We start from the raw sequence: 25,827 nt of genomic DNA on the forward strand, positions 1-25,827 counted from the left end.
CAGCTAGTAAATACTATGTAAGGCTTGATTAAAGATAATACTACACTTGTTTTATATGAATCAGTACATGCCATGTTCAGTTTCACTCAGAAATGTCCAGTCTGTCTTCTTTCACCCTTTCCACATCATAGCATAAAGACTCTGCATGACATCAGAGTCACAGGAGTCAATTTTATTGACCAGTCATCTTCTATGAGAGCATTAGAAATTAAAATGCTTCCATTTTGAAATCAACATGTCAGTTGCAACATCACAAAGCAACATCATGCTGCGTAAACATGTTTTTTTTCACCTATAGCACTTGGTTAAGTGTATTAAAATTCAAATTATTGTCACTACTCTGGACTAATTTTGGATGATATTTTTTCAAAACATACCCTCATTCTGGGATTGTGCCATTTGTCCTCTAGTGGACAAACTCCGTTTCAAATCATTGACCATCTCCCAAAAAAAACTTTTTTTAAAATCATAAACTGTGGACATTTACAATGCTATCTATGAAATATTAGCTCAGTATGTCAGACACTTTCTTAGAGGTTTTTCAGTGGACTGCAGACCCAGTTTCACTAGTTTTTTTTATTTTCTCACATTGAAATTTGAGGCTGTTTGAAGATGAATATCTCAAGAACAATTCGAGATAAAAGCCTGAAACCTTCACTTGTTTGTCTTGCTAACATCAGCAGATCAGATTGCTGTTAAATACAGCAGTGGAAAAAAGTTTTTGGACATCCCATACATTTGTGAAATACTGCATTAAGAATCACTTTGAGGTCTTCAGGAGTCATTTATTTTAGTACAATCATAAAACTAAACACATCCTAAAAAAAGACATTAAAACTGAAAATTGACTGGTTCCATAAAATATTTCTTGTAAACAACAAACCAAAAAAATATCATTTGTATTTGTGTCTTTCTGATGCAGCCACACCCTTAGAAACACACAAAAAAGACTTTTCAACAAATATTTCATAATAATATTTAAGATTGTGTCAAATTTTCAGGGTGTCTCTGTGCTTGCGCTAGCCATTCTCCACTTCTCCATAGGCGAAGCCTTCCTCAGGATGGCAAAGCCATTTTTAGCATGTTTAGCCACGGTGGCGAAGCTAATTTTGCCTAATAAATGTGAAAAAAGGGTTAACTTGCAACTTTTTTGTAATTTGCCGAGCGATAATCAAAGAAAATAACAAACTGCGTCTCCTTTACTGAAGAGCGCTACCGAGTATAACCGGAACGACCTGAATGCTTCCGATCATTAATAGATGCACACTGTCACGTGTCTCGTCTCAGCCAATCAGAAAAAAGGATACAGACTAACCCAGGTGTTGTGCAATTTTCACACTCCCCGGAAAAATCTGACTCCCCCTTCGCGTGAACGCGTGTGACTTACTTTTCACTCTGTGCCCACTTGACGGGTTTTTCTGTCGAACGTTTACTGCTTTTGCTGTTGTTTTTGGGTTAAATGTGACTAAGTACCGACCTGCAGACATGTTTTCCTGTTAAATATGATTAGGTGACATGTTTCTCCTCCTCTTCTCATCCGTATGTGCGCACCCTAAATGGCATTGGGGAGATCCTACGCTACTCTCAGCTTCACTCCTATGAGGACATCAGGACAGGACAGGGTGTAGTCGCCAAATATTGTTCACATTCCATCAGTGTTCTACACGTGTCATTAAAATAATTGTTCACTGAGAAAACTTTATATCTCCTTATTTAAAATCAGACTTTCCTAAGAATGCGAGATATGGCATCAAAATATGTCTGGTATTTATGTATAAAGTCTTTAATATAAGTATCGTTCTTAAGTATAAAGTAATTTCTTATTGTTGTTATTTTTATAGGGCCAGTTAACAATATAATAGAATTGAAATTCTTTATTGATCCCACACCTGGGAAATTATTTGCTACAACGGCTAAAACACCAAATCACAACAAGTTTAAAAAAAAAAACTCGTAAATTACAGTCTGCAAGAACAGAATAATGAAATAAGGGGCTAAATGATCACAGTATGGCAGATTAAGAACAGAGAGACCATTTCAAAACTAGGACTTTAACAGAAATATGCAGGTTGAGTTACAAGTGCAGATTGTATGATATGAAATAAAATCTGGAGTCAGATTTTTCTGGACCACTTGACAAAATCTGTCAGATTTTCTCCACTTTCTCTCCTGTAATGACTACTTCACACAGAAGCAGAGGTGCAGATGTTGTAGCTGAGAAAGGATAGATAGATCGATAGATCGATAGATAGATCGATAGATAGATCGATAGATATCCTAAGGCCAGTAATCTCCTAAATTAATAATGATTAATCATCAGAGAATCACTGCCAGTGTCATGGTAATGACTGGATGCAGCTAACTTACAAAGAAATGATTCTGAACTACATGTCAGCTTTCAAAGATTGGACTTTTCATAGAACACTTCATGTTTTTATATTTACAGACGGACAGACAGGAACCCTAAGGCCAGTAATCTCCTCAATTAATTATGCTTAATCATCAGAGAATCACTGAACCAGCTCTGCATCTAACAGGTTCCTGCAGCCCAGAGGGATCTCAGGAACCATTAAGGTGGTAATTGAGGAAATTCGCCCTGCTGCTCACTGCCTCCATCCAGACGTCTATCCCTCTACCACTGATAATTCATTTAACTGAGTAACCACTTTGAATGGTTTAATTAATTTACCAGTCACGTCTGTTAAAGACAGCTTTCCTCTTAATGGATTTTGCAACGAAGACACTAAATAAGAAATTAGACCTGAATTCTGTGAAGCCGGATCTCAAGGACTTTAAGTTTGTGGAGGACTTCATGAACTTTTACTGAACCCTGCATGGAGAAATCTTCTTGGCAGGGGTTCAGTCTGTGTCCAGTGTGCATACGCTGGTGTCGTTGTCGGGTTCCTTGTTGGTTGGACGTTTGTCCAGACTGGTCAAAGCAGCACTGTTCACCATTGGCAGAGTGCTGACAAGTCTGAGACTTTTGTCCATCTGTTCCGTTCTGCTTGGAAAACAAACAAAGAGAACGTCACTGTTGGAATTTAACATTCAGTTGTCTGATTACGTCACAATTCCTAATCTAACCTACATTCCCAGATTAACCTGGACCAGATTTCTGTGTCAAAACCAATACAGATTAGACTGAACGATAGCTGATAATGTGTTAACAGAATTCAACTGACCACAGTTGTTCAAAACTGTTTTGAAACAATTTTGCAGCAATATCCAAAATTATCCAATACACAATTGTGTGTACACTGTGACTGAGACCAGTCTTTACATACCTCACTGTGACACTGATTGAATGCTTTCTTTCTGGTGTGGATCTGCTGGTGTTGTTTCAGGGAACCCAAAGATGTAAAAGTCTTCTTACACTCATCACATCTGTATGGTCTCTCCCCAGTGTGGACACGTTGGTGAACTTTGAGGTTTGCAATGTAGCTGTAGCGTTTCCCACACTGATCACAAAGGTATGGTTTAACCCCAGTGTGGGTCACTTCATGAGCTTTTAACTGTGAGTACAATACAAATGGTTCACCACAGTGATCACATACGTACACATCATGTCCAGTGTGGATGCGTTGGTGATATTTTAAGCTCTGTTGGGAGTTGAAAGTTTTTTCACAGGAGTCACAGTGGTACCGCTTTCTACCAGAATGGGGGCATTGATGGATCAACAACTGTTCATGTTGAGTAAAGGTTTTCACACACTGATCACAGTTGAATGGTTTAACTCCACTGTGCATGAGTTGATGGCTTTTTAAGTGACCCTTCTGAGTAAAAGCCTTTCCACACTGATCACAGCCGAACGGTTTAACTCCACTGTGCATGAGTTGATGACGTCTTAACGTACTCTTGTGAGTAAAAGCCTTTCCACACTGATCACAGCTGAACAATTTCACTCCACTGTGCATGAGTTGATGATTTGCTAGATGACTCTTGTCAGTAAAAGCCTTACCACACTGATCACAGCTGAATGGTTTAACTCCACTGTGAATAAGTTGATGGCTTTTTAACTGACTCTTCTGAGTAAAAGCCTTTCCACACTGAGCACAGCTGAATGGTTTAACTCCACTGTGAATGAGTTGATGGCTTTTTAAGTGACTCTTGTGAGTAAAAGCCTTTCCACACTGATCGCAGCTGAATGGTTTAACTCCACTGTGAATGAGTTGATGTCTTTTTAACTGACTCTTGTGAGTAAAAGCCTTTCCACACTGAGCACAGCTGAATGGTTTAACTCCACTGTGAATGAGTTGATGTCTTTTTAACTGACTCTTGTGAGTAAAAGCCTTTCCACACTGAGCACAGCTGAATGGTTTAACTCCACTGTGAATGAGTTGATGTCTTTTTAACTGACTCTTGTGAGTAAAAGCCTTTCCACACTGAGCACAGCTGAATGGTTTCACTCCACTGTGAATGAGTTGATGACTTCTTAACGTAGTCTTGTGAGTAAAAGTCTTTCCACACTGATCACAGCCGAACAATTTCACTCCACTGTGAACGAGTTGATGACTTGTTAGAATACTCTTCTGAGTAAAAGCCTTTCCACACTGATCACAGCTGAATGGTTTAACTCCACTGTGAATGAGTTGATGATTTGTTAGATTAATCTTCTGAGTAAAAGCCTTTCCACACTGATCACAGCTGAATGGTTTAACTCCACTGTGAATGAGTTGATGGCTTTTTAAGTGACTCTTCTTAGTAAAAGCCTTTCCACACTGATCACAGCTGAATGGTTTGTCCACAGTGTGAATACGTTTGTGAATTCTTAGCTTTGTTGCTGTGATAAAAGTCTTGTCACATTGCTCACAACTCAGTGATTCATCTCTTTTTGCCGTTGTTGCTGAACCATCCTTATCCTCCTCAGAGGTCCCACATCTCACTCCATTGCTGTGTTTACATTTCTGTAACAAAAGACAAAGATAAAAACAGAGGCAGTGATGGAAGAGCAATCATGAAAAAAATTTAACCGAAAAGTCTCAATTCCATGAAGTTGGACATGAGGCTTAAACAAGATCAAGAATCTGCAGACATGCTAGCAGCTTTGTCATTAGAAACCTAGAAATGAGTCAACAGCACACTCACAATGTCAACAAAACTATTTTCACAGGCCGATAGTTTTCAGCTTTCTGCACGGTAGTTTTAGAATATTGAGTAGTAAAATCTGTCGATCACCGTGAAAAACAAAGCAGAGCTCACGACTGATGGGATTGTACCACCAGGATCTCTTCATCCCCAGACTTTCCGTTAAGTTACATTACTGGAGAAATGTACAATATGAAAAGCATACAACATCAATGTCCAGATTTAGGTCTTAATGGCAGCAGGTTCAATTCAGACCACCAACACTTTCTAGTTTCTCCTAGGGGATCAGATGTTGATACCAGTCCAGAAAAGATCTGTAATTCTGCCACTGAATTCTGGATTTGACGCTAACGACCCGGGAAATTTGTTGCGCAGCAGTTACACAAACGTTCACCATCAAACAACAAAAGCAACAAAACAGTGAAACACAGGGATGTCAACAGGAAATTCGGATTTCAACTGAAAATTATTGACGGGGCGGGGTGGAGGGGGCGGGGCGGGGGGGCTGAAGCTGAGACATTTATAGTGAAATAGAAGTCATTTAGACTGATAAAAATGGTCAAAAACATAACACTGGACTTGTTTCAGTCAGCAAATTTAATGAAAAGTTAACTTACATGTTCTTCAATCTTTTCTCACTATCTTCAGTCCAAAATATTTCACAAATCTATGAGTTCTATTCTACTATGTACAATATATCCAAGTCAGTTCACTGCAACACTCCTATTTTGCCAATTTTCTTCTCTTTGCAGCAAGCTGTCTAAGTCTCTGGACAGCCTTCCTTTTCAACTCCTGCTGGTGGGCTTTTCTGGCAGCCATTTCCTTCTCTTTCAATGTATCTTTTGCCTTGGCACTTGAAGTAGCTGTTCATGCTGCTGGTGTAACTGTCTGACAGTGCTACGCATCCACGCGATCCGTAGTTAATCAAATCGTTACAATACACACAAAAAGCTTTTCTGGCCACGTCTGGTTTCTTCAGAAATTGTCCAAGTGTTTCCGTTACCTCGTCGATCTTTGAGCCAATTTTCACCTTCACAGTGACTTTTCTCTCCAGCCATTCCCATCGGAACTTATTTTTGACACTTTTGTCAATTTCTGTGACTGATGACTCCTGATCCTTCGATAAAAATCTCATCATTCCGCTGAACATGATACCAAATCTCCAAACATCCGAGTCGAACACGCCACCATGAATTTGTGACAAAGAATGCTACGAGCAATTTGATTGGTCCAAGCTTGAAGCTGTCCAATTGCTGGGCCGTTTACAATCGAACGATAGCTTCAGGGAAAATCTCACAGGAGTGAGGCGTGAGTTTCGTAGTGAGGCGCAAGTTTCGTTTAACGAAACTCACGCCTCACTCCCGCGAGATGCTAACAACGTTAACATCAGCGACAATAAAGTACCTAACCCCCCCCTAAAATTTTCTCAACAGATTTAGAGGATTCACAGAAATGTTCAAATTTGACATTAAATCGGCGGAAATCCGCGGATCCACAGACAATTGTCATCCCTGAAAACAGTTAAAGGAACAGCAACGATTAAAGGAAATGTTTTACAAACGTAAAAAAACCACAGTAAAACAATTAAAAGCAAAATAAAAGCCATTTAAAGAAAAATGAAACAAAACATAAGAGACAGGGACATCGGCAGCAATCTTGGTCATTTAGTCAGACGTCGTAAAAGTTTTCAATAAACGGCCACCGATGTAATCAGGTAGAGGACTTTTCTTTGGTCTGCACTGTTTGAGACACCAGATTACATTTTTAACATAGATTTATTTCCAACCCGGATAAAAGAAAGGGATTCTGTGGAGACGCTGACATGAGACAGTTTTTAGTCTCAGCATGTTTAGCCCTAAAATCATGGGAGTCAAACCTGACATAAAAACTGTTTAGACTTTGAGCCAGCTCTAAATCAGAATTATAACCGCTGAGCTGAACTCTCTCATTGACACATTAATTAGTTCCAGTGATCAGATTCATGCCGTCCCAGACTGAACTGAGGTTGTTCATTTTGAGCTGAGACTCAAGTTTGTCTTTGTATTGTCTTTTGTGGGTCCTGATCTCCTACTTTATTTCCTTCTGTCAGTTATACAGATTTAGTGTATTTCCTTCTCTGAAGACTGTTTTCTTTATGTACAGTAGGTCTTTAAGCTTCTTAGAAAGCCATGGCTTAGTGTTTGGATATAGTTTAACAGTTTTATCAGGAATAACACTGGTTTCACAGTCTGTGACCCAGCTGCTCACAACATCAGTCGGTTCATCAATATCAGCTGAGGACTCCTTAAACACATCCCAGTCAGTAACCTCCAGACATCCCTGCAGAGTGTGACAAACTCTCACTCTGATGTTCTGCACTTTGCCTTGCTTCGGTACAGTGGTAGACAGGGATAAGGAGGATGCAGTTGTGGTCAGAGGAACCCAGAGCAGAAGCACCTTTGTGCCCACAGGTATTTATTTCACTGGCCTTTGGACGGATATAGACAAGTTTCACAAATATTTGGGGAAATTTCTGAGGCAGATATGAAGGGCACAGTGAAGCAGAAAGCAGTTCTAAGTCAGTAGTGAACAGTTTCTCCAGGACAGTGTCAGATTTGCACCAGCACTGTCCTTGTCATTTGGAAGACCCACTTGAGCCCAAGCTTTCATTTGCTGGCTGATGTTGCTTCAATAATTCCACATAATGTTCGATTCTCTTGATGCCATCTATTTTGTGAAGTGCACCAGTCCCTCCTGCAGCAAAAACACTCTCACAACATGGTGCTGCCACCCCCATGCTTCACAGTTGGGATGGTGTACTCAGGCCATCCTCAGCCAGCATCTTCACAAGGTCGTTTGCTTTTGTTCTGGGGTTGATGAGCACATTTCCCTCCAAAACAATTCTAACCTTAACCAATCTCCATCTTGAGCAGTAAGATGGCTTGACATTCCCATGGTGTTGATCTGGGCATGTAGTTATTTGGACAGATAAACCTCAAACCACAGCAATCTGGAAATTGCACTCAAGTAGGGATGTAACGATTACTGGTTAAAATGATAAACCGCGGTAAAATGTCTGACGGTTAGTAATTCCGTTTCAAATTTTAATTACCGTTAAACCGTGTTTGATTGCCACAATCCGGAAAATCTCAGGAATAGGTGTACTACTGTTGTGAGAAGTGCAGCAGCATGCAGCCAATCGGACACATGCGCCCCGTGCGCATGCGCACTGAACAGTAAACAACTCATAAATATGGCGGAGGGCAGCAATACCGGCAGTGGAGAGATTTTTCCACCGTCGAAACGGACCAAGTCTGAAGTCTGGGCGTACTTCGGTTTTTATAAAGACACGCAAGGGAGACTGGTGGAAGAAAACAGCCCAGTCTGCCGAAAATGCCACAAAAAAGTATCGGCAAAGGGTGGAAACACGTCCAACATGATGGCTCATCTACGGGACTACCACCCGCAACTGTGCAGCGAGTTAAAGGTAAGATAACTTAAATGAATGCATGTGGGGCTTAGGGAACCGTGAAAACGGAGCGTGATCGTCTCGTTTCTACTCCGGCACAATACTAGCTCCGTGGCTAAAGCTAAATGCACCGTTGTTGCCGACAAAGTCCGACATAGAATCGTCTCGTTTCTGCTCCGGCACAATACTAGCTCCGTGGCTAAAGCTAAATGCACCGTTGTTGCCGACAGAAAGTCCGACATAGAATCAACGGCCGGTTAATGTTCAGAAGACAGCGTTACATGGTGTGTGGGTGGGTGTGGGTGGTTGAGGGAGAGGGGGGCGTGTGTGTGTGTGATGATGAATAATAATAATTATTTAATAATAACCATTATAATTTTGTTTTCCTCTTATTTACAGAGAGGGCGAGTAATGGACAGAACCAGGACAAATCCTCCAACAGCTTGTACTTCTTCGGTCACAGTGGCACAAACAATAACTCAGGCGTTTGAAAGGAAGGCTGCTTATGCACCGACTTCAAAACATGCCAAAGACCTCACAGCAGCTATCTCGTATTTTATTGCGAAAGACATGATGCCATTTCAAACTGTTGAGAGGCCTGGATTTTTGAACGTGATGAAGGTTGCTGTGCCTCACTATAAAGTTCCTTCACGGAATCATTTTTCCAAGACTGAAATCCCAAAGATGTATAACGATCTCAAAGCTGAGGTTGCAAAAAGTGTAACTCAGGGAACATACTACGCTGCAACCACAGACATCTGGACCAGTGAAAGTGGGGCAGGGCAACCCTACATAAGCTTCACCATACACTACCTCAGCCCAGACTGGAAGCTGTCATCACACTGCCTGGAAACTCAGTTCTTTCCAGAGGATCACACGTCTCAAAACATCACAGAGTTTTTCGAGAACATGCTGGAGGAGTGGGGGATCAAGAAGCAAGACCTCTGCTGCATTACAACAGACAATGCAACCAACATGGTGAAGGCTTTTGAAGAGTTCACAGATCTGTGGCTTGGGTGCTTTGGGCACAACTTAAACCTGGTCATCTCAAAGGCTCTGAAAATCCAGAGGGTGGACACAGCAGTCAGAGCCTGCCGTCATCTCGTCCAAGCCTTTTCACGGAGCTGGAAGAGAAAGAGAGCACTGAAAGAAAAGCAAAACACTCTCAACGTTCCACAGAAGGCTCTCATCCATGATGTGGTGACAAGATGGGGATCTACACACAAGATGGTTGAGCGTTTCCTCAGCGAACAGCAGCCAGTCTGTGCCACATTGGCTGCTGAAAAAGGAACGTATCATTTAATGCCCAAGGATGCAGACATTAGTGTCATGGAGCAACTCTGCCAGCTGCTTGAGCCCCTGAGCAAACTGACTGACGCACTTGCCTCAGAGACACATGTGACACTGTCAGCCTTGAAACCTCTTCTGGACCACATCACCCGTGATGTTCTGGTCGAAAAAGGTGGGGATTCAGTTTTGACCAAAGAAATGAAACGAGTGATGAGAGAAGATCTTAACAACAGATACACAGAGAAGGCAAAGACAGTGATGGACATGGCGTGTTTCATTGACCCCCGCTTCAAAAGCACCTTTTTAGATGAGCCTGAGGCTGCAACTGTTGAGAGCTGTGTACACGAGGAAGCCTTGAAACTAGCACCTGTAGAGATCAGGGAAGAACCACAAAGCATCAGTAGCACCTCCACAACACTAACCCCTCCAGCATCAGAGGAGAAAGGCCTGGCTGGATTGTTGAGAAAGATTTCCTCAGCAAGGAACCAGAGAAGGGAGGAGGGTCAGTTTATGACCACTGCAGAGAGAGTGAAGGAAGAAATAAAGCACTACTTGTCTCTGCCATCCATTTCAGCAGAGGAGGATCCACTTGTGTGGTGGAGGGGGCATGCATCAGAGCTGCCTCAGCTTGCCAGGGTTTCCAGGAAGCTTTTGTGCATCCCAGCAACCAGCGTGCCATCCGAGAGGGTATTCAGTGCCAGCGGGCACATCGTCTCCCCTCAAAGATCACTTCTCAAGCCAGACAAAGTAAATATGCTGACATTTTTACGTTTCAATCTCAACTAGTGATCAAAGTCAGCAGCAAGCAACACCTTATGGTGAGGACTACAGACAATCAGTGTGGCTCATTTGATTTGTTTACATATTTTATGTTATTTTAACCACCATCTGCACTACACATTTGTTTACATGTGGTTATATTGTTCTTGCATCCACTTTACTGTTTTTTTACTACTAGTGTTATTGTATAATATTTGTAAGACTTTCCGAGCACTGAATGTGAAGATTCATACACTTTGCACAACAAATGTTTATGTTAAATGTTAATGTTTATGAGGCAGTGGCACCTTACTTCTTTTGTTGTACTTTATTCCAAATGTTGCTTTCAAGCAAACGGACTACCTCCTGGCTCTTTTAAGGTCCCCTCTTTAATTTTTGTAGCTTATTAATATGCTATTTAAGGTTGAAGTTCTTATTAGGGTCCGAGCACCGAGGGTGCGAAGGACAGGCGGTGCCAGGGCACCGACTGTCCAAGGCACCAGCGGTGCCAAGGACCCTATTGAAACCCTAGGGTTTATTATTATTATTATTATTATTATTATTATTATTTTTTTTTTTTTTTTTTTTTTTTCTCCCGTAAAGTAAATTGGCTTTTTGGCGGCCTTATCATACTCCAAAACGCGTGAAATTTGGCATGCACATCAGGACTGGCGAAAAATTTGATATTTTATGGGAGTTGCGCATGTGCATGGCAAAATGGCTCTATAGCGCCACCTGCAAAGTTGAAAAAGTAGTCATTAGGCCAACTGCCACAATGTTTCATGTACAGCTACAATATTTGGTGGGCATATGCAGAACATCTGGACACACCAAAAAGTCAATTACAGCCACGCCCTAAACCCAACAGGAAGTCGGCCACCTTCAATTTGCTGTAAATTTTTCAAACTTAATCGCTCCTCGGGAAATGACTTGCCTTTTTGGCGGCCTTATCATGAACCAAAACGCGTGAAATTTGGCGTGCACATCAGGACTGGCGAAAAATTTGATATTTTATGGGAGTTGCGCATATGTGTGAAAAAATGGCTCTATAGCGCCACCTGCAAAATTGAAACAGTGGTCATTAGGCCAACTTCCACAATGTTTTATTTACAGCTACAATATTTGGTGGGCATATGCACCACATCAGGACACACCAAAAAGTCAATCACAGCCACACCCTAAACCCAACAGGAAGTCGGCCATCTTGAATTTGCTGTACATTTGTCAAAATTTATAGCTCCTAGTGGATAAGTCTGAGAGAACTGAAATTTGGCCAGTACATGCACCAGACCTTTCTGATGAAAAGTTATCAAAAACTCAACCAGAAGCCAAAAGGTGTGGCCATGGCGGAGCCTCAAACAACTGATCCTTCGCCATGAAACAGGAAGTGGTGTCTAATTCTTCTCAACATGCTCCAATCTGCCTGAAACTTTACATGTATGATGACAGTCCTGTCCTGATGTCATCCACATAGGGATATTCATTGACAGTCATAGCGCCACCTTGTGGTTTCAGGAAATAGACATCTTTTACACTTTCATGCCCTATTGTTACCCGGTTGATCATATTCACTTCAAATGCAGTGACAACAGCCTAAACACATTGATGATGCATCCCAGTGAAAATGGTGACTTGTCATCAAAGGGCGTGTCTGTGGCGGCCAAACCAATTTCGATGTTTCGCCATGAAAATGTAACGATTCATATCTCAGCTGAACAACATCCTATCTGCCTCAGACTTCACATGCTGGATACCAGGTCCAGTCTGAACACATCCACACTCATAAATTTTGAAAAAGTCATAGCGCCACCTGTTGGTAATAGTAAGTTTAAGGCCTTATATTTTCAGGTACAATGGCCCCAAACTTGGTGATATCATGCTGGAAATTGGTCAGTCGAGTCTTCACCTCTTGACAATCACACACTGTGAAGGGTGTGACATTTCATGCAACGCTGTTGCCGTAGCAACCAAATATCGCCATGAAAAACAAAGCCCTTTCTGACAGGTTAGGAATACTCCAATGCTCACAAAAATTACCACACACATCACCATTGACCCAAGGAACAACACTGTATGCATCTCGGCACTGCACATGCTATAGCGCCCCCTACAGTATTTTTAACAAACAGCCCCCCCAGCACGTTTCACCTACATCCATGAAATTTGGGAGGCTTATAGAGCACATCAGGACGCACAAAAAAGCCTCTTGGAGCCATGTCCTAAACCCAACAGGAAGTCGGCCATCTTGGATTAATTGTGAGATTTTTGATGATTTTTCTCATTTTTGAGAGTTAATACCTCCTAGGGGATAATTCCAGGAGACCTGAAATTTTGTCAGTCCACACAGCAGGACTTGGTGATGAAAAGTTATCAAAAGTTTAACCAGAAGCCAAATGGCGTGGCCATGGCGACCATCAGCGTTTTGATGCTTCGCCATGAAACATCAACTGCTGTATAACTCTCCTCTGCATGCTCCAATCTGCCTCAAACTTTCCATGTGTGATCACAATCCAATCCTGATCACATCTACAGGCCAACAGACACTCTCAGTCGCAGCGCCACCTGATGGAGGGACAGTAAATGCTGTATAACTGGCCTCTACATGATCAAATCAGCCTGAAACTTTTCATGAGTGATCAGAGTCCAACCCTCATCACATCCACTGTTTGAAATACACTCTGAGTTACAGCGCCACCTGGTGGATGGACAGGAAATGCTCTATAACTGCTCTGAACATGCTACAGTCTGGCTGAAATTTTAAATGTATGATTGGACTCTGGTCCAGATGCGATTCAGAGGCCGACATACACTCTCAGTCACAGCGCCACCTGGTGGACGTGCGTGGATTCACGACCAGCGTGGATGCGAGGACCCGTCCATCGCTGCTTGCAGCTTTAATTTTGATTGTTTTTTTGCTCAAATAAAAACGTTGTTCATTGATTTAAGTGTGCCTATGAGTACTTTTTAAACATTTTGAACATATTTCACAATACCGTGATAATATCGATAACCGTGATAATTTTGATCACAATTATCGTGATATCAAATTTTCATATCGTTACATGCCTACACTCAAGGATGAACCACACCTGCGGAGGCCCACAAATGTCTTCCTGATGTCTTGGCTGATTTCTTTAGGTTTTCTAATGTCATCACACAAGGAAGCAGTGGGTTTGAGGTGTGCCTGAAAATACATCTTAATCTATCAAAAGCTTTCAAAGTCAGGACATCATTATCTTGAAGGCATAGCAATCTTAGTGTATGCAAACTTCTGATTATAGAATAGAATTACGTTATTCAGTCCCTCCAAGATTTCGCGGGCGTTTTTCATGATTGTTGCGGCCGAAAATGCCTGAATTCGCGGCAGCTTTTCTAAAAAAATTGCGATAAAAGTTGCAATGTTTTAAGCTTATTTGTTGTGATGAAATTGCGGGAGACAGTGACAACTACTAAAAAGCTGCATTTTTTCCAGATTGTAGAACATGTTTCAACGCTGTAATTGACAATATATATTCCGAAATTAATTAAAAAACGTTCCAACCCATTTCCACAAAAGCTGGCACACCACAGTGGGAAATTAGCAGCAGCCAGATACTGGTTTAACATGATGTGGTTGGTAGATTTGCGGCACAAAATGCTAATTTACTATTGAATGAATCATATTTGGACATATCTGTCAGTGGCTTAAAAAGTTAATTTCACATCCTGGCACACGTGTTCACAAGCACACGCTCACAGCTGGTCACGTCAACTAAAAAGAACAGCACAGAGAGCGCAGTCCTGCACCAAGACAGGTGTGTGTTCTGCATGTATACATACCGAATCGCGTGACCTAAATATGTAGCTGGCAACTGGAATTGATGGGACTCAGAAACACCCCCACAATTTAATCAGTTGTTCCTTGTGTCATTTCCGATACGTCCACAGTGGTAGATTTGTTGTAGGATCACAATCATGTGATCGTCAGCGGGCCGCTGAGGTAGCGTTCACCTGTTGCCATGGTTACCGTGCCGCTATCAGACGCAGTGCCGCTATGAATCCTTAACAAATACGTGGATCCAAACTTTAAGCCGCATCACTGCTGAAGTCTAATCATTTGGTCCTTGTGTCATTTCTGACCGACCCTGAAAATTTCATTCAAATCCCTGAGTCTGTTTTTGAGTGATGTTGGTAACAGAGGAAGGATTCACACACGCCGATTGTCACATAACACTGCCGAGTTCTTTGGTGGAATAATTAAACTAATTTACCTCATTCTTTCAGTGCTCTAATGGATCTGGATGCAACGGTTTCCATCATGGTGATTAATGTGGTCTGTTTTCCGCTCATTTCAGCCGTTCTAATATGTTTCGTGTTTTTTTAAAGTGTATTAATCGATGATTTTTTTTCTTTTTTGTATTCCACCACAATATTGCACGGTTGTAAAACCATTTAGCTTCACTTTGGTGAAAAACATCAGTGAATTAGTTGTTTATCAATGTCTTCAGCAGTAATTTTTGTTGGTAAATGAGAGACATTAGTACTGCACATGTCTGCATTTTCAAACCATAAACAAGGAAGTGAATTCGGTGACGTACGTGCATTAGGTTTGCGCTGGGGACTGCTATGATTGGTGGAACTCACGGGAGGCGGGCCAAAATTGCGGGAAAGTTGCAGTGATTGGACAAAATTGCAAGGCCACGCAAAATTCGCAGAGATTGGTTGATTTCGCGTGATCACAACATCGCAAATTCCTGGAGGGACTGCTATATTAATCCCCGAAGGGAAATTCAATTGTTTGGTCTTATCTTTTTGCTTTTGAATTAAACAGTCCGATTGCTGATGGCAAGAAACATTTCCTGAATCTTTTTGTCCTGCAGCACAGGGATAGGAGCCGTCCACCGATGTTTTGTTGTTCACTGAGGCAAATGTGAAGTGGATGATCCATGTTTGTCAGAATGGCCTCCATCTTTCTAAGTGTCCGTCTCTCCACCTCATCCTCCAATGTGTTCAATCCGATTCCAACTACAGAGCAGCTTTTTTAATCAGTTTGTTCAGATGCCTTGCATCCTTGTTCTTTATACTGCCTCCCCAGCAGACTGCAGCATAAAACAGGACACTTGCTACCACAGACTGATAAAACATCTGCAGCATCTTACTGCAGATGTCTATTGATCGAAATCTTCTCAGGCAAAAAAGTCGGCTCTGGCCCTTTTTGTAGATGAAGTCTGCATTTTTAGACCAGTCTAATTTATTGTCAAGGTGGACACCTAAATATTTATATGATGTCACCACCTCCATGTCAACACCACAAGTGTTCAATGGATGAAGAGGGGTTTTGGATCTGCGGAAATTTATGATCATTTCCTTTGTCTTTGAGGCGTTGAATAGCAGGCAGTTTTTGTGACTCCAGTCACTGAAGGCACTTATCAGATCTCTGTATTCAGCTTCATGTCCATTTCTGATACATGCCACGATAGCAGTGTCATCAGAGTATTTCTGAATGTGGCAGGACTCAGTGCTGTATTTGAAGTCAGATGTATACAGTGTGAACAGGAATGGAGCCAGGACTGTTCCTTGTGGAGCCCCAGTACTACTCATTAACATCCCAGAAACACAGTTCCCCAGCCTGACAAACTGGCCTTCCTGTCAGGTAATCTGTGATCCATGAAAGACAGGAAGGATCCACTCCCATCTCTGTGAGCTTGTCTTTGAGGATGGTGGGTTGGATGGAGTTGAAAAACCAAAGAACATGATTCTCACATAAACTCCAGGTTCCTCCAGATGAGACAGGGCACGGTGAAGCATGAAGAGGATGGCATCATCCACTCCAATGTGTTTTTTGTATGCAAACTGCAAGGAATCGAGTTTGTCTTTGACCTCAAGCCTCAGTAGACGTAAAACCAGCTGCGCCAGAGTTTTCATGATGTGTGAGGTCAGAGCAATAGGTCTGTAGTCATTTAGTTCAACTGGACATTTGATTTTTGGTACCGATACAATACAGGATGTTATCCATAGAGCAGGCAGCCTTTGCAGGTATGACTGCGTCTATAGAGAAGCTGATGTATTCAGTAAAACAATCAACCTGTCTGTCAATGTTCATACTGTCCTCATCTGTTTCCAGAAGCACATTCCAGTCTGTTGATTCAAAGCAGTCCCTTAGAGCTTCACTAGTTTGAGGAGTCCATCCTCTGATTTGGACTTTAGTTGCAGACTGTCTCAGCACACAAGGTTTGTAACAGGTCTGCAGATAAACCAAGTTATGATCTGACCTGCCCAGTGGTGGTAAGGCAGTAGCTCTGTAACCTTCTTTGACATTGGCATACAGCAGGTCTCGGGTTTTATTCTCTCTGGTAGGGCAGTTAAACTGTGTAAATCCAGTCAGATGAGAGGAGAGGCTGACATGATTGAAATCTCCTGATATTATTACAAGCGCCTCAGGATGTTGAGTCTGTATCCTTGCAACAGTATCATGCAAAACATCACATGGAACCAAGTCAGTTACCTTGGGTGGAATGTATACAAGTATTGTTATGATGTGACCCTTGGAACATAGTATGGCTAAAGTCCATAGTCAAGTCCAAGATTGTGAAGAAAGTAATAAAAATTCTATTAAAAAAAATCTCTTTCATTATTCTGGCATTTAAAGATAATTTTGGTCATCTTAACCGACATAAAACAGGAGAAGCATTGCCAGATTTAATGTCAGATCGTGTAAATTAAAAAAAGGGTTATGTGTCGTTTATACAGTGTAAGTAAACTTCTGGGTTCAACTGTCTGAATTTCATGAGAAGGAAAAGGCTGGTAAACTCACAATGCTCAAAAGTATTATTCTCTACCAAAGAAAATGCTGCTCTTTACCTTCCTGAACAACTTGCTTGAAAAACAAGACTTTTCTTCTGTTACTTATCTTCATCACCATGTAAGACATTTTCAGAAAGTATGATCAGCAGCTAGTTCAGCCTCAAACAAAAAACAAGCAGCTTCCTAGCAGTCCACCATTATATCCTCAGTACAGCTGCTTCTGCAGAGCTACATCTCTCCAGCCAACGTCACCTGGCTTTGGTCGGCCCATCTAACCAACTGGAGCAACTTTACACATTTGAAAGAACAAATTCATGATAATAATGTTAGTGGTATGTTTCTCACTTTTTGTGAAGAATCCATGTTTACTCCGTTGTTGAGCTCAGACTAAATGGCTGCCAACATTCCTCTGCTCCTCCGTCAGACTCTCCTCCTCCTGCCAATCACCTGTCACATCAAACACATCTTCATGAGGATACCACTCTGTACACAAGCGTCAGAGTGTCCCATATGTTCATCAGCCAACACAGAGGACACATTTCAACTCAATAGTTCACTTTTAGCTCTTTTCAGTTTCAACTAAAACTGATACAAATGAACTTAAACTGTTAAAAATAAGGAACATAGACAGAAAACAGACATGGAAAAAGAGAATAAAGAGAACATAAAGATGCTACTGCAGCTGATTCAAGACAGGACTGCTGGTAGAAAACTGTTCATGCTGTAAGTTAGTGAATGTATTTTACTGCTCAGTGTTCTGTTTAAAGGCAGCTCTCACTCTCTGTTCTTTGCACTCTCCCATAGTGTCAAGTGTCCTCCCACTTTCAATGACAGGTGATTCTCATTGATGATTTTTCTCACAGTTTGTGCAGTTTCCCCACTTGAAAAAGGATGTTTCATCTACCCAGGGTTTGAGCAGGACTCCACTCATCAATCAGACAGTTGCTTTCTTTCTTTTCCCTCTTTTATTTTGCAGTGGTCACAAATTCATGAGATACAGAGGTGGCAACTTCCATAAGTCCATACGTTTAGTTGATAGATTAAGGTGAAAAACCTTTAAACAGAACACAAAAGGACAATGTTCACATTACTGCATTCAGCAAATAGTAACAACCATTCCTCATGGACATTTTCACCACATTGGCAAATGCTGCTCCACTCAGTTTATGTTTATCAACCTCAACACCACATAAACTGAAGCGACAAATCATGGCATGAGCAATATTCAACCCAATACTATACCACACATGAATTTATCTGCATTCTAAAGAGTTAATTTTAAATCACAGTTTAAAAAATTACTCTGAGGATTTTTATTAAAATTTTTTAACCATTTTATACTTTTTACTTCATGGTTTTAAAATTATTTTAAGTGCATCAAGTGCTTTTAAAGTGCAATCCTTTCCAGATCCAATAAATAAATAAAGGGCATCGTAAAAACCCACCATTACAAACAGGATGAATTCACTGGTCTTAGCTGGAACCCTCTAATTAGCACCAGAGCCTTAGAGATAGTAAGAGTTGCGACACTCCCATAGGGTGCCGTTGTACGCTTTCTTTCGGTCTACTTCCGGGTTGTGGAGGCTTGTTTAGTTCCAAGCACGGCTTCGACAGTGATAGCCAGCGTTCATTTGCACTGCAGGTCGTTGAGTATATGTGGAGGTAAGTTGATGAAATGCCTACCTCTTTTGAATTGTCAACTGCCTATATTTTATCAGAGGCTCTTTATGATGCATATGCTGAGCTTTATTTGTATTTGTGCAGCGTAATTATATATATATTTTATCTTGGTAGACGACCGAATTTCTGCTACTTTTTTTTAGCTCGACTCTGCTGTTAGCTGTGAAGTTATCTCCAGGGATATATTGACGGATTAATTGTTGATGAGTTGCTACCTCTTTTTAATTTCAACGTCTTTATATTGTATCAGAAGCCCTTTGTGGTGCAGACATTTATCTGTATTTGTGAATATTAGCAGATGACCGACTTTCAGGCATTGCCATGTGCTTGTTAGCTGTTCTTTGAAAGCTACCTAGCTACATCGCTACCTCTTTTTAATTGTCAAGACTATGTCCTTTATATGAGACCCTTTATAATACATAAACTTATACTTGTAAGTATTTAACAAATATATTTATTAATATCTATCGTATCTATCTATCCTCCAGTATCCCGAGAGCCCTCACTGAAGACACGAAGACCCTCATTGTTTCTCCCATTGTCAATAAAACATACTATTTCATTCATCAAAGCATAATGAGTTGTTATTCTTGAATATATATTTTGTGTATGTCTTAAAATGGTTATAGTGAGTCAACTCCTGCCTCATCAGAAGTGGCTGGACACTATCTGCTGAATGGACTGTTGTTACTCTGCTTTTCAATAATTGCCAGACTACGAGTAAGTGAATCAGAGAAATATAGACATTGTCTGGAAATACAATAATCCAGCTGGGCAAAAATTAACATTTTCAATCATCTTACATTTCTGTGTAAAAGTCGATTTTCCATGCTAACACGAATGTGGAACATTCCCTCCAAAACCCCAAAAGTGTCTTTAATATGTCACCTTACGGCTCAAAATGTAAAACTGACATTTACATACATACTCCAATGAATTAATAATCAAACAAGTATTTGGAGGTGTGATTTTATTCCTTTTTTACCGTGAAATCGCCGCTCTCAGTCCCATAGAAGGAAATGACAGCGCTGCCTGTTTGGAACTATTCAGGCTAACATGAACCACGTGACCGCCCCACTGCGAGAGCATGAGTGTCGCAACTCTTACTATCTCGAGGGCTCTGATTAGCACCAATTAGCCTGCAATCTTATTTTCAACTGAACAATTTCAAAACACACGGCAATTATTGGTAAACAGACAAAGTTCACAGCAAGCCGCTCGTGGCTGATCTCCGTGGCTAATGCTAATGCTAACACATACTGCAGTGGCACACATCGGCAGCTTAAACAGTCTTTTAGAGTCTCCACAATTCTGCTCTTACCGGCTGCAACCCGGATTTTGGAGATGAAGGCAATCCTGCACAGTTTGCCGCAGATCTTGATGCTTTCCCAACAGAAACTCACGGACACTTTGTTTGAACTCGGTCATTCATTCTCAGTTCCTCCTCAGTGCTGCGTGTGTCCCCTTTTTTGCCGCCGGTGGCAAACCTGCAGCCGCAGATTGTTTCCGCCCCAGCTGAGTGTAGGACCTGTGCGTAAATGCTTCTCCTTTGAGTTTTCAGCTCCTTCCAGTTTGACTTGACAAATAGACTGCTTTGCACTCTGTGTCACCTGTACCTTCAGAGCTCTGAATAAAAGAACAAAAGATTTATTGCAAAGAACAAAAAAGTTTTGCCTCCACAGCAGCTTGTTATGAAAATGATTGTATTTGATGATTGAATGTTCTTATTCATTGTAATACTGTGTGATGTGTGCTAAAAGAGGAACAAGGACACGAACTATCATCAATATCATTTCATCTTACATGTCTAATTTTAAAAAATATGACATTATATAAATATGCACTACTGTTCAAAAGTTTGAGGTCATTTAGAAATGTCCTTTTTCTTGAAATCAGTTCTTTTCAATGAAGATAGCATTAAATAAATGATAAATCCAGTCTAGACCTTGTTAATGTGGTAAATGACTCTTCCAGCTGGAAACAGCTGATTTTTAATGGAATATCTCCATAGGGGTACAGAGGAACATTTCCAGCAACCATCACTCCTGTGTTCTAATGCTACATTGTGTTAGCTAATGGTGTTGAAAGGCTCATTGATGATTAGAAAACCCTTGTGCAGTTATGTTAGCACATGAATGATAGTGGGAGCTTTCATGGAGAACATGGAATTGTCTGGATGACCCCAAACTTTTGAACGGTAGTGTACAGAAGGATATGGAAATCATAACGCAGTGTTTGAACGGTCGTAGGTGAGCTGGTGTGCTAAGGATGAAGAGTGGAAAGGCACTTGGTCCTGATGATATACCTGTGGAGGTATGGAAGTGTCTCGGAGAGGCAGCAGTAGAGTTTGTGACTGGGTTGTTCAACAGGATCTTAGATAGTGAGAAGATGCCCGAGGAATGGAGAAGTGTGCTGTGTTCCTCTGACACTCACTTGAACTAAAAGCATTTGAGCTGCACACTACTAAAATGTGTATATTTTTGTTTGAGTCTATAGTTCTTCTTTATAGTCCTAAATTTGATTAAATAGAATTAAAAATGTCAACAAAAAGATCAGATCTTCATAATTTATCGTCTCCATAATGTAAAGTCACTTCTGTTCACCTTTTTGACTCTGAATCAGAGAAAGCAGCATTTTCTCATCAATTCTGTCTCGTGCTTTAATCATTAATGTTTCAGGTCATCCTTGTTATTGAACTGTTTTCCATCATTATGAACTTTTCTTGCCATAAATCTCCATAACTTTCTGATGGGATTAAGGTGTGAGGACTTGGCAGTCAGTTCATCACATCTCGATCACTCTTTCCAAAGTATTCTGCGCTCTTCTGTGGTTTGTGGTAAATTCATCCTGAAATCCTTCCATTTCTGTCCTCAGTATTGTATCAAATATGAAAGATTCCTTTGGAAGCAGATCTTCAAGGATTTTAGATTTGATTTCCAACAATCAGAATGTTAGAAGTTTCCCTGTTGATCATATTTTAGTGATAGTTTCTCCCAAATGTTTCAGCTCATTTTTACTGGAATATTCTGAAGTAAAGTTTGTGTTTTTCTGGATCAGATCTCACATTTAGTTTCAATCAAACCCTGAGGCTTCTGGAAAATACACACAGCTTTAAAATAATGTTGGATCATCTGCTGACTGTGTCGTTATTAAATGCTTTTAGAGTTTCATTATTTTAACCCTCGTGTCATTTTAAAGTTTGAAAATGTGGAAAATAATAAATATTTTCACAGGGAAACTTCTGATGTCCACATTTTAACATTTTTGGGACATTTTTTTAACATTTTTTGGTGGAAAAAGAAGAAATGTTTCTAAAGAACATTCACATAAAAATCAACCAAAATTCAGTGAATTCTCTGGATTTTGGTTGATTTTTATGTGAATGTTCTTAAAGAAAATATCAGAAGTTTTACTGAAAAATATGGAATCACTTTAGATATTTTTAGGATTTTTTGGAAAATTTTTACTCATTTTTTGAACATATTTACAAGAATTTTCTTGCCAAATTAGGGGGATTTTTTTTTTTTTTTTAAATAAAACTTTTAAGGAATTATTGGAATTTTCTTCCTGAAGGTTTTTGCACATTTCCATAAATTTGGTGAATTTTTTTGCTGAATTTCTGGATTTTTTTCCTGTTCTTTGGTGCCGTAAATGAAGCCAACAGGAGGGTTGATATCCAGAGCTAATAATAAACAGCAGAGGACTGATGGGTCTCCTTGGTGTTTGCTCCTGTTAACATCTCATCTTCTAGTAGTTCCACATTGAAGGAATTCTGCTGGACAACATTGAGAGCATATGAATGAATTTTCAATCCAAAATAATGCAGTGAATGTCAAATAAAGTGGTGTTGAAGCTTGTCAGAAGCTTTCAATGAATGTAGAAAGAGTGTAAAAGCAGCATCCTCTACCAAATGAGCACAATCCATCAATCATCATCAAAGTGTCCAAATTCCAGAGAAGACATGAACTGCAGATTGTAAATGAGTCAAAGTATCCATTTAAAATCATTTCTAGACCATGATCACAAAGTCAAACACTAGATTGTTCTTTTGTCCTTTTGTGTCTCATTTTCACAATATTTTGTCTGGTTTTTGTCTCATTTTTTGTCTTATTTAATCTGACTTTTGTGGTTTTGATCCTGTAGTAAAAAGCAGTCCGGCCCACTTGAGATCAAACTGGGCTAAATGTGGAACCTGAACTGAAATGAGTGTGACTCCCTGATTGAAAGCTTCTTTGAATGCTTCAAACAGTCATTCTCTAATATCAGCCCAGAAAAACGGATCAAAGTTGGTTGTAAGTCCATCTGGAGCCGCTGATTTCCCCAAAGACATTTTCATTCCAGCTCTATCAATCTCTCCAAACACGTGCTTTTAAAGTCAGTCTGAAGAAGAAATGCTTTGACTTTTGAAAGAAAAAGCTGCTGAATGTAAATGCTGATAGAATCTAAATCTTTCATCTGCTCTTTCTTCTGGATTGCTCCCAGTTTGATCATCAACATTTAGAGGCTGATTGCATTTCTCTCTAATCCACTGAAATAGGAACTGTTTTTCTCCCCATCTTCCATCCATTTAGCTCTGGATGCTAGAAATGCACCTGGTGCTTTATTCCAATCCAATTCATCTCCTTTAGATTGGAACCCAATCACTTCTTCTTTCTTCCTATCAGAGAACACATTCATTTTACAACACTCATTCATATCATTCATTAACTGTCTTTCTCATTCTTTGGCTTTCTGACACATTCTTTGACCACAATCTACTGAGTTTTCTCTAACTTTATGTTGGAAAAATTCACATTTACTTCCAGAAGAACCAACGCCATCGTCTGACTTTAACCCTCCTGTTGTCTTCATTCACCAAAAATATTGTTTCCTGCTCTGAAAAAATACAAAAAATCAGCAAAAAATTCACCAAATTTATGAAAATGTGTAGAAACCTTCAGGGAGAAAATTCCAACAATTCCTTCAAAGTTTTATTTTAAAAAACAAAACAAAATCCCCCAAATTTGGCAAAAGAAATTCTTGTAAATATTTTCAAAAAATGAGTAAAAATCTTCCAAAAAATCCTAAAAATATCTAAAGTGATTCCATATTTATCAGAAAAACTTCTGATATTTTCTTTAAGAACATTCACATAAAAATCAACCAAAATCCAGAGAAATTACTGGATTTTGGTTGATTTTTATGTGAAAGTTCTAATTTTTTCCATTTTTTCCACTCAAAAATGTTCAAAAATTCCCCAAAAATGTTAAAATGTGGACATCAGAAGTTTCACTGTGAAAATATTTATTTTTTTCTCTACATTTTCAAACTTTTGAACAGATCAAGCTGAGCCTCAGGATGACACGAGGGTGAACTGAAGATCAGATTTTTCTCTCCATACTACAGTCCTGCTCATCTTTTCAGAAACCAGAGTTGAATTTCCAGTATTTCTGTCTAAATGTTCTTCCTGTTTCAGGCATTAATGGAACAGTAATTCCACAGGGATCAGTAGTAGGAGCCGCTCACATTTCAGTCTGACAGACACATTTGAACATTTCTAGAGTTGTCAGCCACAGATCTGTTCTTGATTTACAGCTTCCTTGAGGCCTGATCCATGAAAACCGTCTGAAATGAGGATCATTATGTCTCCATTTGTGCCAAATGTTTTGATGTTCTGATTGTATTTGTGCTCCACATGTTTGGTAGGGAGTCTATCCAACCATTGGTCAGGAACACAATTCACTAAAATATGACCAGTTGGTGTTTGCTTCTAAATTCTCTTCTAATAGAGTTTCTTGTTGGTGTCATTTCTCAGTCAGCGTCTTCACTTCTTTCTGCACTTTTCCCACCTGTTCTTCCAGCTCCACTCTTTTCTTCTTGTATTCGGTAACCTCCTCTCTCATCACTGCTACCAGGCTGCACTTTTCCTCCATTTTTCTGCTCAGCTCTTCCATGTGTTTTTCCTGGATATCAAACCTGTCTGTGAGCAGATTGACAGCTTCTAGGATTTTCTTCCTGGTACCAATGAGTAGTGGTGATCCAAACATCCACAAAGGAAGAGAAAATGAGTGTCCTTTCTGTTCAAAGTCCTACACTTCATTTATTTAGACTAAACTTCAGATGAAACAAACTCTGAGGGAGCGTTTGACGATTTCAGGAAAGTGTTGCTGCTCAGAGCTCCATCTTACTGGAAGTCTCTCTGATCCAACTAACAAGTCAGGACTCTCTGGGATTCAATCTGGGAAAAGTCATGTTGTTGATCCACCACTAGATGGCAGCAGAGACTCACACACAAACCTCTGTCCCTGCAACCATCAATAATCAATAACAATGGTCGTGTCTATGGATACGGGTCCGTATCCGTAGCCCACAGGCTACGGGTACGGCACTTTCCATTTGCCAGACAGATACGGACCCGTACGCGAGTCTCGCGAGTCAAGAAGCTGCTAACCACTGCAAACTGTTGAAAGGTAAGAAAAGGTTAAGGTTAGGGTTAGTGTTAGGGTCAGGTTTAGGGTCCGTACCTGTCGTACCGATGCTACGGGTCCGTACAGCGAGCGTCTACCGGGAGTCACGTGACCAGATCTCGCGTATCTGATTGGCAAATGGCAAGTGCCGTATCCGTAGTCCACAGGCTACGGGTACGGGTCTGTACCTCTAGCAACAACCAATAACAATACTGATACATCTTCAACAAATAAACCAAGATTAACGATATTTGTGATAGTTTTGAGTCATATTTTTGTAATTTTTCATATTTGTTGCGGTTATGAGGCATATTTCAGTCATTTTTTAAATCTTTG

The 25,827-nt window shown here is 40.4% G+C and overlaps 3 protein-coding genes across 22 annotated transcripts in view; all 3 read right to left on the minus strand.

Annotated features, from left to right (window-relative positions):
• LOC127531960 (gastrula zinc finger protein XlCGF26.1-like) overlaps positions 1-20,631 on the minus strand; it is a 100,346-nt gene extending 79,715 nt beyond the window's left edge. For 14 of the 18 annotated variants that reach the window (XM_051942631.1, XM_051942633.1, XM_051942632.1 and 11 more), the window contains exons 1-4: positions 20,367-20,630; positions 17,711-17,812; positions 3,285-4,904; positions 2,762-3,004 (exon numbers count right to left, since the gene is read on the minus strand). In XM_051942631.1, the coding sequence (XP_051798591.1) occupies positions 2,762-3,004; positions 3,285-4,904; positions 17,711-17,728 (1,881 nt within the window). In that variant the 5' untranslated portion in view covers positions 17,729-17,812; positions 20,367-20,630. Of the gene's footprint in view, positions 1-2,761; positions 3,005-3,284; positions 4,905-17,710; positions 17,813-20,366 lie in introns of all 18 variants that reach the window. The other 4 variants (XM_051942621.1, XM_051942623.1, XM_051942622.1 and 1 more) reach the window with 1 other exon arrangement.
• The window catches only part of LOC127531977 (gastrula zinc finger protein XlCGF57.1-like), a 154,745-nt gene that overhangs the window by 79,715 nt on the left and 49,203 nt on the right, over positions 1-25,827 (minus strand). The gene's annotated exons all lie outside the window — the stretch shown is intronic.
• Positions 765-25,827, minus strand: part of LOC127531976 (gastrula zinc finger protein XlCGF26.1-like) — a 74,266-nt gene continuing 49,203 nt past the window's right edge. For both annotated transcript variants that reach the window (XR_007939211.1, XR_007939210.1), the window contains exon 5: positions 765-1,889. The gene's annotated coding sequence lies outside the window, so the exon portion shown is untranslated. The remainder of the gene's footprint in view (positions 1,890-25,827) is intronic.

Source organism: Acanthochromis polyacanthus, chromosome 22, assembly GCF_021347895.1.
Source record: "Acanthochromis polyacanthus isolate Apoly-LR-REF ecotype Palm Island chromosome 22, KAUST_Apoly_ChrSc, whole genome shotgun sequence".
Classification (NCBI taxonomy): Eukaryota; Metazoa; Chordata; class Actinopteri; family Pomacentridae; genus Acanthochromis; species Acanthochromis polyacanthus.